This window comes from Haemaphysalis longicornis, unplaced genomic scaffold (genome assembly GCF_048455015.1).
Source record: "Haemaphysalis longicornis isolate Haplotype H1 unplaced genomic scaffold, Haemaphysalis longicornis Haplotype H1 scaffold_119, whole genome shotgun sequence".
Classification (NCBI taxonomy): domain Eukaryota; kingdom Metazoa; phylum Arthropoda; class Arachnida; order Ixodida; family Ixodidae; genus Haemaphysalis; species Haemaphysalis longicornis.
In genome coordinates this window covers 33,700-48,026 of record NW_027526224.1, presented here as the reverse complement: position 1 = coordinate 48,026, position 14,327 = coordinate 33,700, and the positions used below count along the sequence as shown (strand labels likewise).

At 48.1% G+C, this 14,327-nt stretch overlaps 1 protein-coding gene across 1 annotated transcript in view; it reads left to right on the top strand.

Annotated features, from left to right (window-relative positions):
• The window catches only part of LOC144161504 (uncharacterized), a 32,716-nt gene extending 30,830 nt beyond the window's left edge, over positions 1–1,886 (top strand). The window contains exon 3 of the mRNA XM_077692170.1: positions 621–1,886. Within this exon, the coding sequence (XP_077548296.1) occupies positions 621–749 (129 nt within the window). The 3' untranslated portion in view covers positions 750–1,886. The remainder of the gene's footprint in view (positions 1–620) is intronic.
• Positions 1,887–14,327: the final 12,441 nt, after the last annotated feature.

The window sequence follows — 14,327 nt, the reverse complement described above, 5'->3', positions numbered from 1 at the left end:
CACCTTTTGAGTGAATCGAAATGAGATAGACATCAGTTTCACGGGCGCAAAAAGCGGGAAGCACCCGGAGGACGATACTAAAACCAGCCGCTGCGCCTGTGCGCGCGCGGCTGGATGCGCGAGTGATAGATGGCGCACCGCTCCTAAAAAAATACAAAAAAAGGAGAAAAGAGCCTCATCAGTTTTGCAGGCACCCTTGGTCTGTGGCAGGGCCAAGAAGCAAGAAAGAGGCGCCCGGTGGGTGTAAGGGGCCTTAGGTGGGCGATACCCTGCGCGCCCCCTCGTTACCGGATGTGCAAGTGATAGTTGGCGCGCCGCTGAAGTAAATCATAAAAAAAAAATAAAAAGGAGAGCCATCTGCGCAAGAAAATAATTTGATGTATTTCCGCAGTGTGGCAGCATATGCCAAGCAAGAGAAGTTGGCGAAAAAGGCGCGTTTTTTAAATGTACAAGTGATGACGTACATGTACGTTATTGACCATTTTGAAGGTGTTTGCAGAGGACGTACATGTACATCCGTGACCCTGAAAGGGTTAAGTGCTAGCAGTGTTTCTTTACAATGCATGCCTTGATGCCATGGGCAAGGAAAGCTACAGGTCACCTCTTCGTCTTTCCTGCAGCCACCTCCCCCCGGCGTGCCCCCGAATGCGGCCCAGATGGCGGCCATGCAGGGCAACCCGGTCGTGTTGGGACAGAAGAAGAACAACTTCTGGACCACCGGCGCTGGAGGCGGCTACACCTTCTGGTAGCCGCTTTGGGTTGTGTCTGTCCTCTAGCGGCCTCCTCATTACAAGCGGCAGCGCAGACCCTGTACTCTCAAAATTTTGCTACTGGCCACGGAATCACTGGGAAACGGCAGCCACAGGACCACAGTCTCCGGACAGTATTCCCGAGCTCACAGCAACCGACGCACGAGACTGCACGTGGTGGTGTGCTCGCTTGCGCCTTCAGCTGCCGTGGGCCTCGGAGACCTCTCGGACGCCGACTGCGGTGGTGTGGAAGCTGGAAGCTGCTTTTGGTGACTGGCTGCGGGACTTGTTTCTGCCCCTGTGCTATGCTGCGTCTGGGCCATACTCAGCTGGCTTCAAGTTGCTAGTTCCAAGTACGCTGAGCTGGCTGCTGCTGCCTCACTGACAGCCAGCTTGTGTCGTGTTTATTTTTCCTCCTCATATATTCCTGTGATTCTGCCTTTGCAAATGTGTGCGAAAACTGTGACCCTTCTGAGCTTGCAGCAGTGTGTTTGAGTGACCACAAAGGCAGTTTTGCAGCTGTTGAAAAAATGCTCGTGATGGACTTAAGCGTAGGGCGAACACTACCGTCTGCCGAACATAACTGGCCACAGGAGGGAGAGTAAGAGGAACTTCTTCCGTGGTTCCTGGGGGGACGCACGCCCCCACAATTCCACATCATATTCGATCACATTAGCTTTCCAAAGGAGCGCTTTCCCCTGTCACTAGCACAATGCTAAGCTCCAGTGGTGGAGGGCCGTTGGTGAAGATGTGGGCCGACTTGCTGATGCCCGACACGCGCAGGGGTGGGAGGAGCCTGCCGACCTGAGTTCGCACACCATAGCTGAACGGAAAGAAAGCCATGTGGTTGATGCTGTAACGTGTGAATCTTTGAAGGTGCGTGCTTTTGAGCGGTTGATGGTATGCCATCCAGCGTTTCAGGTGAGGCACAAAACTAAGATAACACACCTTGCAGGTGTTTTGGCGATAATAGCATAGAATGCTTGATGTGGCTAGTGGGACTGAGATTTGACACAGTGTAGTGTGTGTCCTCTGGCAGGAGGCAGCACATTTTCTGGCTGCTGCATCTGTTGTGGACACTGTGCACGCTGGACATGGTATGTTTGGTCAGTACAATAAAAAGTGTTGCAATTTTTCCTGGGATCACTTGTGCCCCCTCATAACCTCCTTCCCTCTGCTAACAAAGGGGAAAAGAGATGACACTGTGTAAATGTTTTAGTATCACTACATGTACTGGCCATTACATCAGAGGCTTATCGCGTCATGAAAGAGCACTCAGCTGGACGTTTCAGATGAAAAAATTGCAGACTACAAAAGAGAGCACTGGAGCCATTTTCTGTCCCAGTGAGCCTATTTCAGAGACCCACACTGCACCGCTTTTAGAGTGCATGTGAGTGGACATAGGCGCCGTGGCACTCGAGGCTGCAGAAGACGATTTGGTCTGCCAATGACGCTTGGTGAATTGGGCTGCTGCAATTTCAAATGGTGCCGTTAGGATTGACATGCACTCGATGCAGCCAGACCGAAGGACTTCGATACAGCTAATGGACAGTGGTGTATGTTCCATCTGTATTACACCGATTAATGCGTGAATCGGGGTGACCATCTGGTGGCCAGTGTCTGCTGGTAGCAGCTATGTAAGTGAGGCACACCCTCGAAGCAAGGGATCTAGCCTCGTTTTATTTTTTTGTGAGCGCTACTTGATGTTTCTTTGTTATTAGTTTTGCGAACTCTGCTCAAAATTTCTCTGTGGAGAGTCTTCCCACTCGCATGATTTGCCTTTCCTTTGCGGTACATTTTGCAACAATATTCAGGCACTTCAGGGCTGGCAATTGCTGCCCGTCCGAAGCTGCCTTGGCCTCCCACTTTACAGGCACAATGGGAGGCCAACCATTGGTGGGGCTAAGGTTGCCCTTTGTCAAATTACGCTATGGGTGACACGCTTGTGATGCATATTACCGTATTTATTGAAATATAAGGCGAGGTGTTTTTCAAAATCCTAGTCTCAAAGTCGTACCCTGCCTTAAGTATGAAGCTCAGTGTGTGTGTATATATATTGTTACGGGGCATTAATTAAATTCCCCGCAAAGAGGACGGTATACATGTACTGTGCTAGCCAAGATCGTCATCAAGAAGAGATGAAGAGGACGCTGACGGTGAAGCGTGTTCGTTCTCTGGCTTGCGCGGTGCTCTCTTCCACCGTGGTTTGTAGTAACTAGCCTCTGAATGAGTATCGTAAATACACCATTGTAAGTACAGCTTTAGCTTGTATCATTTGGTGGAGAGTGCTGCATCGGCCCCGTCCTGCTCGACCTCACCCCTTCCTTCGCACAAGTGAGCCGTGGACATGGCTGACTGGAGGTGCTGATCACGAATCTCCGAAGTGAGCGTCATCTCCGGGGACCCACAATGGCACCACCTTCTGAACCAACGAGCGCTGCTACGCCACTGGTCATCGTGAGCCAGCCTCAAGATCCTGGTTTCTTCTACGGTACCGGCGATGTCGACTTGGAGGACTGGATCAGCCTCTACGAGCGTGCGAGTGCCCACAATCGCTGGGATCCCACTATTATGCTGGCGAACCTCGCGTTCCACCTGAGAGGTTTGGCGCAGACGTGGCACGACACCAATGCAGCCAGACTTACTAGCTGGGATAACTGCAAGGCAAAGATGATTACCATTTTCGGCAAGCCTGCTGGTCGTCAGCTACATCCTATAGATGTACTGGCCCTTTGCCACAAAGTTGATGCTCAGATGCCCGAGCAAGATAGTCGACCACATTTTGAAAAGCATAGCTGACGATGCATTTAATCTGCTCGTGTGCAAGGACTGCTCTACTGTAAACTCAATTTTGAGTGAGTGCAAGCGTTTCGAGCAGGCCAAAAGCCGTCGAGTTACACAACAATTCAATCGGCTTCCTAATACTGCCACCACTTCGTGTCAGGCACCGTTTGCTCCTTCCCGTCAACAACCCTTGGAGACAACTGTGGACTCAGTGACATGCATTGTCCGCCGCGAGATCGAGGCGGTGACACCAGTCGCCGGCCACCACTCCATGTCTGATGGCAACCTTACGGCGATCTCGGTGATACAAGTGGTTGTGCGCGACAAAATTGCGAGCATGGGCCTGCACCCAGTCTGCCACGTGAGCTACTCAGCCCATCATCAAGTACCCTCGAAGTCGCCTTCATGCAGTCACAATGATCACGTCCCCTGCCCTCCGAATTTTCGCGCCCAGCGTCGTCCCTCGTCTTACAGAAATCCGGAGGAGTGGAGGATGCCCGATGACAGGCCTATATGTTTGAATTGCAGGCATGTCGGCCACGCTGCACGGTATTGGCACAGTCACTGGTTCCCGTCCGCTCAAACCTCCTGGAATGACAATACCATTGACCATGCGCTGCCGTGTCGTTTTGCACCTTCCTGCCAGCAGCGCACTGCCGACAACCCCGCCGCATCCACTCTGCGATTTGGCCGCTCCCCTTCTCCCTAGCGCCGACAGTCTCGCTCCCCGCAGCCCCGCTGCTCTACTTCGCCAAACAACTACGTACGTCCCACATCAAAAACTAGTGAATGCAGCTCCCGGATATATATATATATATATGGCGATTTATTTGACTCTCCAAACTGCACCCTTGCCTTATAATTGTGACTGCCTTATAATCGAATAAATACAGTAGATACCTTGACCATCAATTGTCAGGGTATCTAATATGCATATCCAAAGGCAATGGCTGCTCGCATCAGCGGCATTCCATCTAACTACACCCCTCCAACAAGGATGCTGCATCGCCTTTGGTGTATGATGCAGCCTGATGGTCCGGGCACTAAAGAAACACGATCTGTGAACATTGGCATTACAGCAGCTAACCTTTATCTGCCTTTGCAAGACGTACTTTTACCGCTCATATTTGCACGGATGGCGCGGTAACAGCTGCTTCTTCCAGCACTGTTGTCTTGCCACGAATGTTTCTGTCTACTGAATTCAAGAGAGCCGTCCGACTACACAAATCGCAACCATCGGCCTCGACACCATTGAGCAAAGCTCGTGCCGAAGGTGGGCAATCCTCTGCAATTTGAAGTCTGTGTTTCAGTCGCTTCAGTCAGCTCTGTCGTGTAACTGCTGCCCAACAAAAGCAGTATAATCTACAACTTGGGGCCCAAGTGGGTGATGACATTACCTTTCGGTGGCTGCCTAGTCACTGTGGCATGTCTGCTACGAAAATGCAGGCATTGATGCCCGTTCGGCCAATAAAAGAGCTGCGACCATACACTATCCATTATCTAGAATGGACGCAGTTTCCGCCTTACGCATACTTGCCTAAGAGGCGACAGTGTCCAAGTCGACTACCCAAAAACTCGTGCGCGTATCGGTGCCCTTGACCTGCACCTTCAATGTCATCTTGCACTAAGTTTCCCACAATCGAATGGAGCCCTTTGCATGGGTGTTGCAAAACCAAAAAATAATTTTTTGGTATAAAGGATTACTGAGTGAATAATGATTTTGGTTGAACAGCTGCAAATCAAAGAGAATATTTTTTTAATGAGAGCAAATATTTCATTTCTCAAGCATGCTTCAGTAACTGTAGCATACAGAAAAATAAACAGCTCGTTTTAAAAGGTGTGCATAATTTTTGGAATAAAATATAGGGTAGCTGTCCTGCTGCATTTAGTTTTATTGGTATTTATCTTGAATGGAGGAAGCTGCAAATACATTTGTGTTAAAAAAAACCGGCTGCGGCCTAGCTCGACTAGCCCTGGGGCGGTATTCTCGTAACTGTCCCTTTTGAAAACGTCCCTTTCATCGTGACGTACTTCCGGTTAAGCAGTGGGCCTTTGATTGAAATACCGTAACTGTTCTTGCAAACGCATTTTAAAGAACTGAGACCATATCAGAGTATATTTTATGTGTTTGTTGTTCCGCGAGCGAATCAACAATAAGGCGACGAAAAATCGTCTGCTCCGAGTAGCCACAGCTCATAGATCCACCGTGCTTGCATGGCGTCACATCCGGGTGTTCACTTGTAGCCAATCAGGGCTCACTCAAAGGGACACTTTTGAAAGGGACGCAAAAGGGACAAAACACGGGAATACCGCCCCTGGATATGCAAAGCGAAAGCTTGGCTCAGCCTGGTTGAGGCTTGGTTTCACTTGGTTAACCTTTAATTTAGCTGCAATTATACTATTCGCCCAAAACTTCAATTTGTCTATGGTTGCGGTACCGCTTCCGGCATTTTCTGCGCTGAGCAGCTTGCCGGTGATTTCTGCGGGGTGGTCAAATGCCGCTTGCGAACGATGGCTCAAACCCTCCAGCTCCCTAGCAACGCTCAGAGAAGACTGCCCGGCCTCGCACTCATTCTGGCCAAGCTCGCATGCACGCAGCGAGTCATGTGGTCGGGCGCAAACCAGTTGCGGAGAGCGCATGCGCCAAGCTGGCAGCGGAGAACGCGGCTGTCAGCAGAGTTCAGCCCGGCGAGTCACAGAATGTGTTGTCAAGGGCACGGCATGGCTGTGGTCCGGTGAAGGTCAAATGTACAGCGATGGTGAAACTGCTCGACAAAATTAGGCAAGCTTTGCTTTAAAAATGTAAACGGCAGCTACACGTGTGTTTGGGTCAGTTTTAAGAAGGGACTCGGTGCAAGGTATAGAAAATTAACCTGATTTTTAAACGCTCCTCCACATGCCAGTGGTGTGTGGTGGTCCGGGTCCTTTTCCAGTACCAACCGCATGAATTTTATCTTTAAAAATCACTTGCGCTACCAATTTCCCGCATGCATGCACAATCGCCTTAAATATGGGTGGCATGAGTGCGTGATCAAAACGCAAGGGCTGTGACTAGCAAGGGCGGTAAAGCACCTTCGCCAGTGATTACGCCTTTTTTTTGAGAGGGCTTGTCTTGCTCTTAAGGAGTGCCGAGGTTCTTGTGTAGGAAAAGAAAGAACAGTGCACCCCTCCGTCTAACTACAATGATGGTTGACTGCGAAGCTTCCTTCTGACGGATCTTCGTCATCTTTACACGGGGGGCGTGCAGGATTTTTCTGTCTTCATTTTGCACGTTCAGGCGCCCCTCTCCAAATCTAAACCGCTTCGAGCATGTCGAAATGGAGCAATCAGATAGACGCTGGCTTCAAAACGCGAGGGTTCGATTCCCGCCACGGGAAGCTTTTTTCCCCCACTTCACCTGTTTTTTAGCATTGCAGACGCCATCGGTGAGAACACTGAGGCTTCGCTTTAAAACTGAGAATTACGCATCATTTGATCAGAAAACCAGGGGCTCGCGAATACGCAGCTGGGCATTCTTATTCAGAGAGATGACTAGGGCAGCTTGAGCAGGCGACCACATTATCAGGATGTGGGAAGAGAGGTGCCTTCAGGGGTTATTCTGAATAAACAAATCAAGATTAGAGGTGCTCCCCAAAAGGCCTTGCTGTTCAGCCGCACGTCACTGGCGCAGTGTGTAAAAGTCCGTTGCCGCTAGTGGGGCAGTTTCCAACTTTGAAAGACCTGAAAAATTTTGTTGAAATTTTCCAATAATGCTATGTATTAGATTGAAAGTCAAATAGGCTATTGCGTTATTCGCTTCAATATTTGAAAGTTTTTCGCACAGCCCCACTTCTGTGCCTCTATCTGTGGGTGGCTTTGTGGCACCTCAGCACTCGGCAGCAGTTCTAAGAAGATCCTACGTCACTGGCTTTCTCCGTTATGTACCCACAAGAATGCGCTCTTGTACTTCTCGCAAACGACAAACCTGTTCAAGAAACTATGCTACAAAAGGCTCTATAGTGGCAATCGCTGTTGAGGATCCGACGCCTCCAAGTGGACGACTCGAGCATGGTGAGAAATTGTATGTTTGTGTACAACTACTGCGTTGTCTTCAGCACATGCCAGAGCGCCCAGGAAGCCATCTGACAACATGTGTAGGCTTCACCAGTAGTTCAATAAAACTAGCTGCTGGTCAGGTTGATTCATAGCATTCAGGATAAAAGTTGGCGCAGGTTTACACTCAAAGCACGAGAGGGGTGGGCAGGACCGGCTATGCGTTAATTTTCGACAGACCTTTTTGGGAACTAACGTGTGTATATTTGTGAAGTGTTCATGGCTGCCACGCTTATTAACATAAAATTTTTGTTACATAATCTCCCAGCAAGTGAAATTTAAGTCGTATGTTGTCAGCTTTACGATCAGGCAGTGTTGAGCGGTAATAATTACCTCAAAATGAGGCCAGCTATTCATGAGTTAACTTTAGTTTTGGAAGGTCCACCGCATGTCTAACCAGTGGACAACGTGACCTTTTCCAACAGTTCCAGTTTGTTGGGCAATTCGTATGTGGGGCTATCCGCCTATCAGCCTATCCGCCATGGCGCCTTTGTCACCCCTCGCCACTGTTCCTCGAAAAAAGCATGCCGATTGTGATTTCACCACACCCCTGCCTCATTTCTGCAATAAGAAGTTTAACTAATAGGTGAAAGAGAGCGCCAAGTCCAATATCACCTTGAACAAAGAGACAGCTTCCGATCGCCCTTGCATGCCGCCAGCTGTTTGCAGGCAAGTTTCGTTTCCTGGAGGTCTAGTGTTCCTATTGAGTACTACAACTGTCTATTCTGATGGTCTCCAATGGGTTTGGTATTGTTCCTTTTCGACAGTGATAGATGGCGCTGCAATGCAGAGGGCCATTGGTACTGGTACTGAGCAGTGTTTGTTTTGTGACACCAAAGGAGAAAGCGGACCATCGGGCCGGCAGGCGCGTGGTTTGACGATGTGAGAGAAAGAGAGAGAGAGAGAAATAACTTTTATTGCCAGAAAGGAATAGGGGTGGTGGGCGCGACAACTTCAGCCGCTTGACTCACGAGCACTTTGTGGAGCTTGGGTCCGAGCGGCCCCACGCCTCCATCCCCTGGGCACGGGGATTGATGGGAGTGAATGGGTCCTCTGCACAATCCCACATTTGGCATTGGACCCTGTGGCCCTTTCACCACAGTGGGGACAGAGTGCGGATGTGGCGCAGGAAGGCTCTGCAGGGCGTGCGTTTTAACGCCAGCGGTGTTCCCTTTCCAGAGTGAGGGATGTGTGGGTGGGGGAAGATGGCGGAGGCTCGGTGAGCTCTCTGAAGGCAGGAGACTGTCCCTGTTCGATCTGGCTCTATGGAAGGTAGAGCCTGGGTGACCCGGCTCTATCTGGTGAGCCGGGAACCATTGGAGTTCGACCGTGTGGGATGACGAATTGAGAATTTTGTGTGCTGGAGCCGAAATGAGCCCTCTGGCAAAGTTTGGTGCAGCCGTTCTCAAATCCAAAAGAAGTACGATTTCCGGTGTGACCCTTTGGTTTAATGCCAGTGCGATTGCTGCCTCTCTTCAGCGACATGTGGGTGTCAGGTAGGAAGAGTGAGGGTGGCTAGAGATGGTGGGGAGGAAAAATGACTCTTTATGCCGATATCTGCCGCACCACATAGAGGGTCACTCGGGCTGGGGGAAATTTTTCTACTAATGCCATAGCTCAATGCATCTGCCTTTCGGTGTAAAATGGGGGGTGCAGATTTTTTTAAATGGGTCGAACGAGGATATGATTTGTGATTGATGACTTAATGCTGCACAGTGACTGATGTCCCTGAGTGCAGTCAATCCTAAGCCTCTCCAGGAGGAGCCTGCCCATGGAGTAGTGCACCAGGCAGTTGACTTGTCCAGTACAGTGTAGGTGCCCCAGGAGGGGGTGTCAGGGGCTATAGTCTTGGCCCAATTAGACAAGTTATGGTTCCTAAACTGGTATGACTGGTCCCAAGTGATAAGCTCAATGCGACTTGTTAAGGGGGAGTAAATGATTTTCTTACCATAATTTTGTTCACGACATCGATTGCACCACACATGAGGGCGCTTGCTAGAGCATTTGGAGTGCTTTGCAGAGGATGCAATAGCTCTTGCATGACAAAACATTAGCCTTAATTATTACAATATGTTTCAAGTGGATAAAAAGCTGTGTTGCTAAAATAAATGTTGTTTGATCAATGTCTCAGCTGGATAAGCCAGAGTCAACCTCTGTGAAAAAACTATGCAGACGTCAAAAGAAAACACGACAGCGCACTCTTGGGTATAGAATCACAAAATGCAGGGGAAAAAAGGCAGAAGGTTGGTGTGTAGCAGGAGAATAAATGGAGAATAATCTGAGTAGCAGGAAAACAAATGGAATCAAACAGAAGCTGATCTTAAAGTTAAAAATCACCATCATCACAGTAATCATCAGCAGCAGCAATTGTCTTCAAACCTTCCACCTCCCTAACACTTACTAAGCATTTTGCCGCACAGTTTGTAAGATCTCGTGCGGCTGAAAAACAAATGCGGGCATGGTATTCTGCGAAGAGTGCACTCCATTATCTGATTAAGGCAGACTTCTGGGCAAGTTGGTATTCCATTGCAAGACCGTTCGAAGCACAACATAAATGAGGGACGACGAGAGGGCACAGGGACAGGCGGAGGACAGGGACAGGGACTCCATTATCGACAAAGAGGACCTGAGTAGAGAGAAGTACAAACAAGACTGAAGGCACTCCCCCACCTCAAGACGCACATGGACCCCTCCGGCTCGAGGGGAAGAGGTGCCACAGTGGCCTTCTTACGAAAACAACTAGAAAACAACAAAAAAAAAATGCAGGAATTCAGAGAATTTTCTGCTAATGAGTAGCATTCTTATGCCACTTGTCCAGAGTAGTTCTTTACAGCCAAGTTTTTTGGGTTTTCAAAATTCTGTCCGCCCAATTACCTGCATTTACATTATTATAACGATTAAAGGTGGAACTTCAACGAAATCTGCATTTTTGTGGAAATGCAGGGCGTTTACGTGGTACTGGCTGTGGGGGTACTCGACAAAGAATGCTACACATTAAAATGTCATCAAAACCAATCCTGCTTTCTACAGTGGGAACAATGCCTCCTTAGTCATAGTCGACCATGAAGTGCCTCACGCTAACACATACCACTCGTGACGAAGTCGAAACGGGCTCTGTACTCCTTGGTACGGGCAGCACACAAACGAAAACGTTCCAGTCGTCACTGATTGCCGCTTTTACTTTCCCTACCCCTGAGCAGCGGGAGATACTGCAGTCCAGCTCCCTATTGCATGATCAACTCCTGCTGGTCAAGAGGCCCTACCAATCCGTGACGGCACAATAACCTACACCTGGCTCAATAAAGAAGTTTCATCTCTCTCTCTTTCTCTCCAAAAATGATGTGCAGAATATCAGTTAATAATGCCAGAATTCACAAGCGGCTCAGAAACTAGAGCTAAAAACACCCAAATCAGTCCCACCACATTATCTGCACTGCAGGACATGAAGAGCCATAAGCGGAAAGTTTTCATTTTCCCGGGGGGAAGAGGGAGGGAGTGTGGGTTCAGCTCCCTCCCCCCCACGACCTATATACAGGGTGTCCCAGTCCAGTCGTGTCCTGAAAGCCATCCGTCAACTCTTGGCCAAGGGGCGTGGGTGCTCACACACTTGGGCACTACGAATTTACAATGCAATGGTGTGCTCCGCAGTCCTCTACGCTATGCCCCTTGTCACCATCAACTTTCGTTTCTCTTCTAATAAAGCAACTCTCTCTCTCTCTCCCAGCTGCCATGCACCAAGATTTTGAAAAAGAGCAAAACTAACTTTTTGGCTAATGATACTTCATTAATTAATTGTAATTAATTATCTAACTCGAGAAGTCCTCTCCTAATCATTAAAAAGTCAATGAGGCACTTGCAGGTACCCACGAGGGCCATCTAACGGCAGTATTTTCAGCGCCGAACTAATTGCGTACTCATTTATTCTAACTGATAATAGAAACCCAGCGAAATATGAAAAATAACACGTGATGGCTCTTCTGCCATCATATGGTATCAGGACGGCCACCTAGAACACTAGAAGGCCGCCTATCAGAGCGGCCTCTCTAGTGTGATGCCAGTTTCTCAGAAATAGGAGCGTTGCACCAAAATTTATGGCATAAAACTCCAAAGAGCAAAGCACGGCACATATTCATTGCATGTGACAAATAAGACCAGTTTTGTTGAATATACATATGTGGGGTATACAGTGCATGAAAACGTATCACAAGAAGCTGCTTCTGTTGATTGAGTAATTACTAAACCAGAGCAACCCTGGAAATGTGGATTTTCTCCTTTAGAAACTCCATGACACTACCTAAACAACATACGCGTAACAGGATATCTTCATGAAATAAAAAGAGGACAAGCAAAACAAAGCATACATCCCTCGGTTCCTTGCTACCGGATAGGTTGGACAGCCATTACAAGGACGTCGATGGTATCAACCACCCATTGTAAAGAAAGCTAGAGGTGGGCGACTGATAGATTACCCTACCGATTAATCGACTAACGCAATAATTGCAATAAAATTTTTTACCAGTGAATCGGTTCAACTCACGTGAGTGCATTAAACCAGAAATCAAGCTCCCCAAAACTGTTAGATTATCTCACACTGTTGCCTTACATCATAACAGCCTGCTCGTATAATGCCATAATTAAAACTGTGCACGTTTCAGAAGTAGCCTCTCTAGGTACGTGTTCCAGCCACCATATGCCAGACACATCTACTATGCGAGGATCTGTTTAGTGCGCCATCTAGACAACTACACACATAGAGGATATATTGTCTTAAAATCCAAGAATCTATAATTTATAAGCCGTGTGCGGGACACACACACGCACGCACGCACACATGCACACAAAACGGCCTAAAAGCAAACACACTGTGCATAAGAGATGGAGAGCGAAAAATGTACAATGCAAACATTGCGGCCATTTGACTACCACAACGGAAACATTAAAAATATGAAAAAAAAAAAAGAAGTGACATGTCTTGTAGCAAACGTAAGATGAAAAGACATTGTATTTTTGACATTTTTGGAAACCAACAAGTGCTGAATGCTCCCGCCATGTTAATTTTTGAATATTTGCAGGCGGCCAACGAGGCGGTGAGGCTGAGCCCACGTTTATTGCAGTTGCGTTGGCTGTGCCATGGACAGGACGAGGCGCGTAGAACGAGGGTGCCATTCCCAAGGTGTGCTGAATCTGTTCTAGGCGCGAGCTGGCGGATAGTGCTCATGATGATTGTCACGCTGGTGAAGATGATGAGAATGCCGTCGCTACATATTTTTATTGTATGTGCCTGCACAATATATGCTAAGAGTTGCTCCAATAAAATTAGAGTTCACAGCTAGTGCCTATGGTGGTTTTCTTATATTTGTTGTGTTCCATACAATACAAGCCTCTTCCAACACAACAGTCAAGAGACAAACATTGACCTAATAATCTAACAAAAGCTAACAATGAACTGCTCATGGACTAAAAGAACAAAATGGTGTACGTGATATTGTTGCGTAGCCAAAGATGACGCAGAAGTCTTGAAGGAAATGCAAGTTTATTGGAGCGAACTTGGGCTCCCCTAACCACTCAAAGAATACACAGGCGGCGAAGCAGCAGTCAACAAAGTGACGCGCACAAGCGAGTGCCGGCGAATCGAATGCCGCGGTGTCTGCTCTGCGGGCATTTGTCTTTCGGCGCGGGTGTTTCTCGAACCATCGAATTAGATCGAGAACACTGTGGATCAAAGAAGACTATTCTAGGCTAGTGACGTTAAGGCGAAACATTCTCCTTATCAAATGAAATAACCCGTGCGACATAAGAGAGAAAGCAATACGCGCTTCACTTGGGACAGATAACACAACCCGGCACAGCCGGGCAGTAAAAACAAAACATAAACAAACTCAATGCATGATTTGCGGCGATATTTACAGTGCACTGAGTGTTGCATCAACCTTTTCTATGACCTGGTGATCTAGTTATAACTAGTTCACTTCTAAGCTTCCACTAGATGCTCCCAATTCCACAAAGTGAGACTGCCACTTCAGGAGGAAAGCGCCAGTGGGCAGTGTTGACCCTGCGAGGTCACATTGTTCTTGAGGTGACATGTTTTTAAGGTGACGTGCATGCATGGGTGAGGTATTCCACCCCAATCTCTGTGATTTACATCTTTGGTGCACTATGTAGAAAGGAGCAACGAACTGCTCATCGCTAGATTGAGAATATTTAATGTACACTGAACCTTGACACGAGCGCAGACATTTTTGTTTTTCACTTCCATTAGAAAAACGGCTGCCACTCTGGCTGGGATCAAACAAGCGTCCTCGGGTTCAGCAGCACACTGTAGCCACTGTAGCAGGTCTGGAATTTATTTTCATTATGCACTGTAACGTTCTGACTATAATTCCTGGATCTCAACAAAAGCCCACCATGAGTCTGCACATATCTTCAGCCTAAACCACAGGTCCTTTTCCCTCTGATCCCAGATCTATATTCCGTTCCATCGCTTTGCCTTTGCCTTATGTGGGTGGTGACGTGCTCGTTAGTGGTAACTGTAGCAACTATTACGAGGTAAAAGGCACCCTTTCTTTTTCTGACCTGTATAGGCTGTTGAATGAATGCAGTTTGAAGGCCACCCCACCCCCCCCTCCCCCTCTGAAATGTGAAAACTTGAGCGAGTTGGTGATGCATGCTGAACCACAGTGCAATCGACAAGACACAGGACGA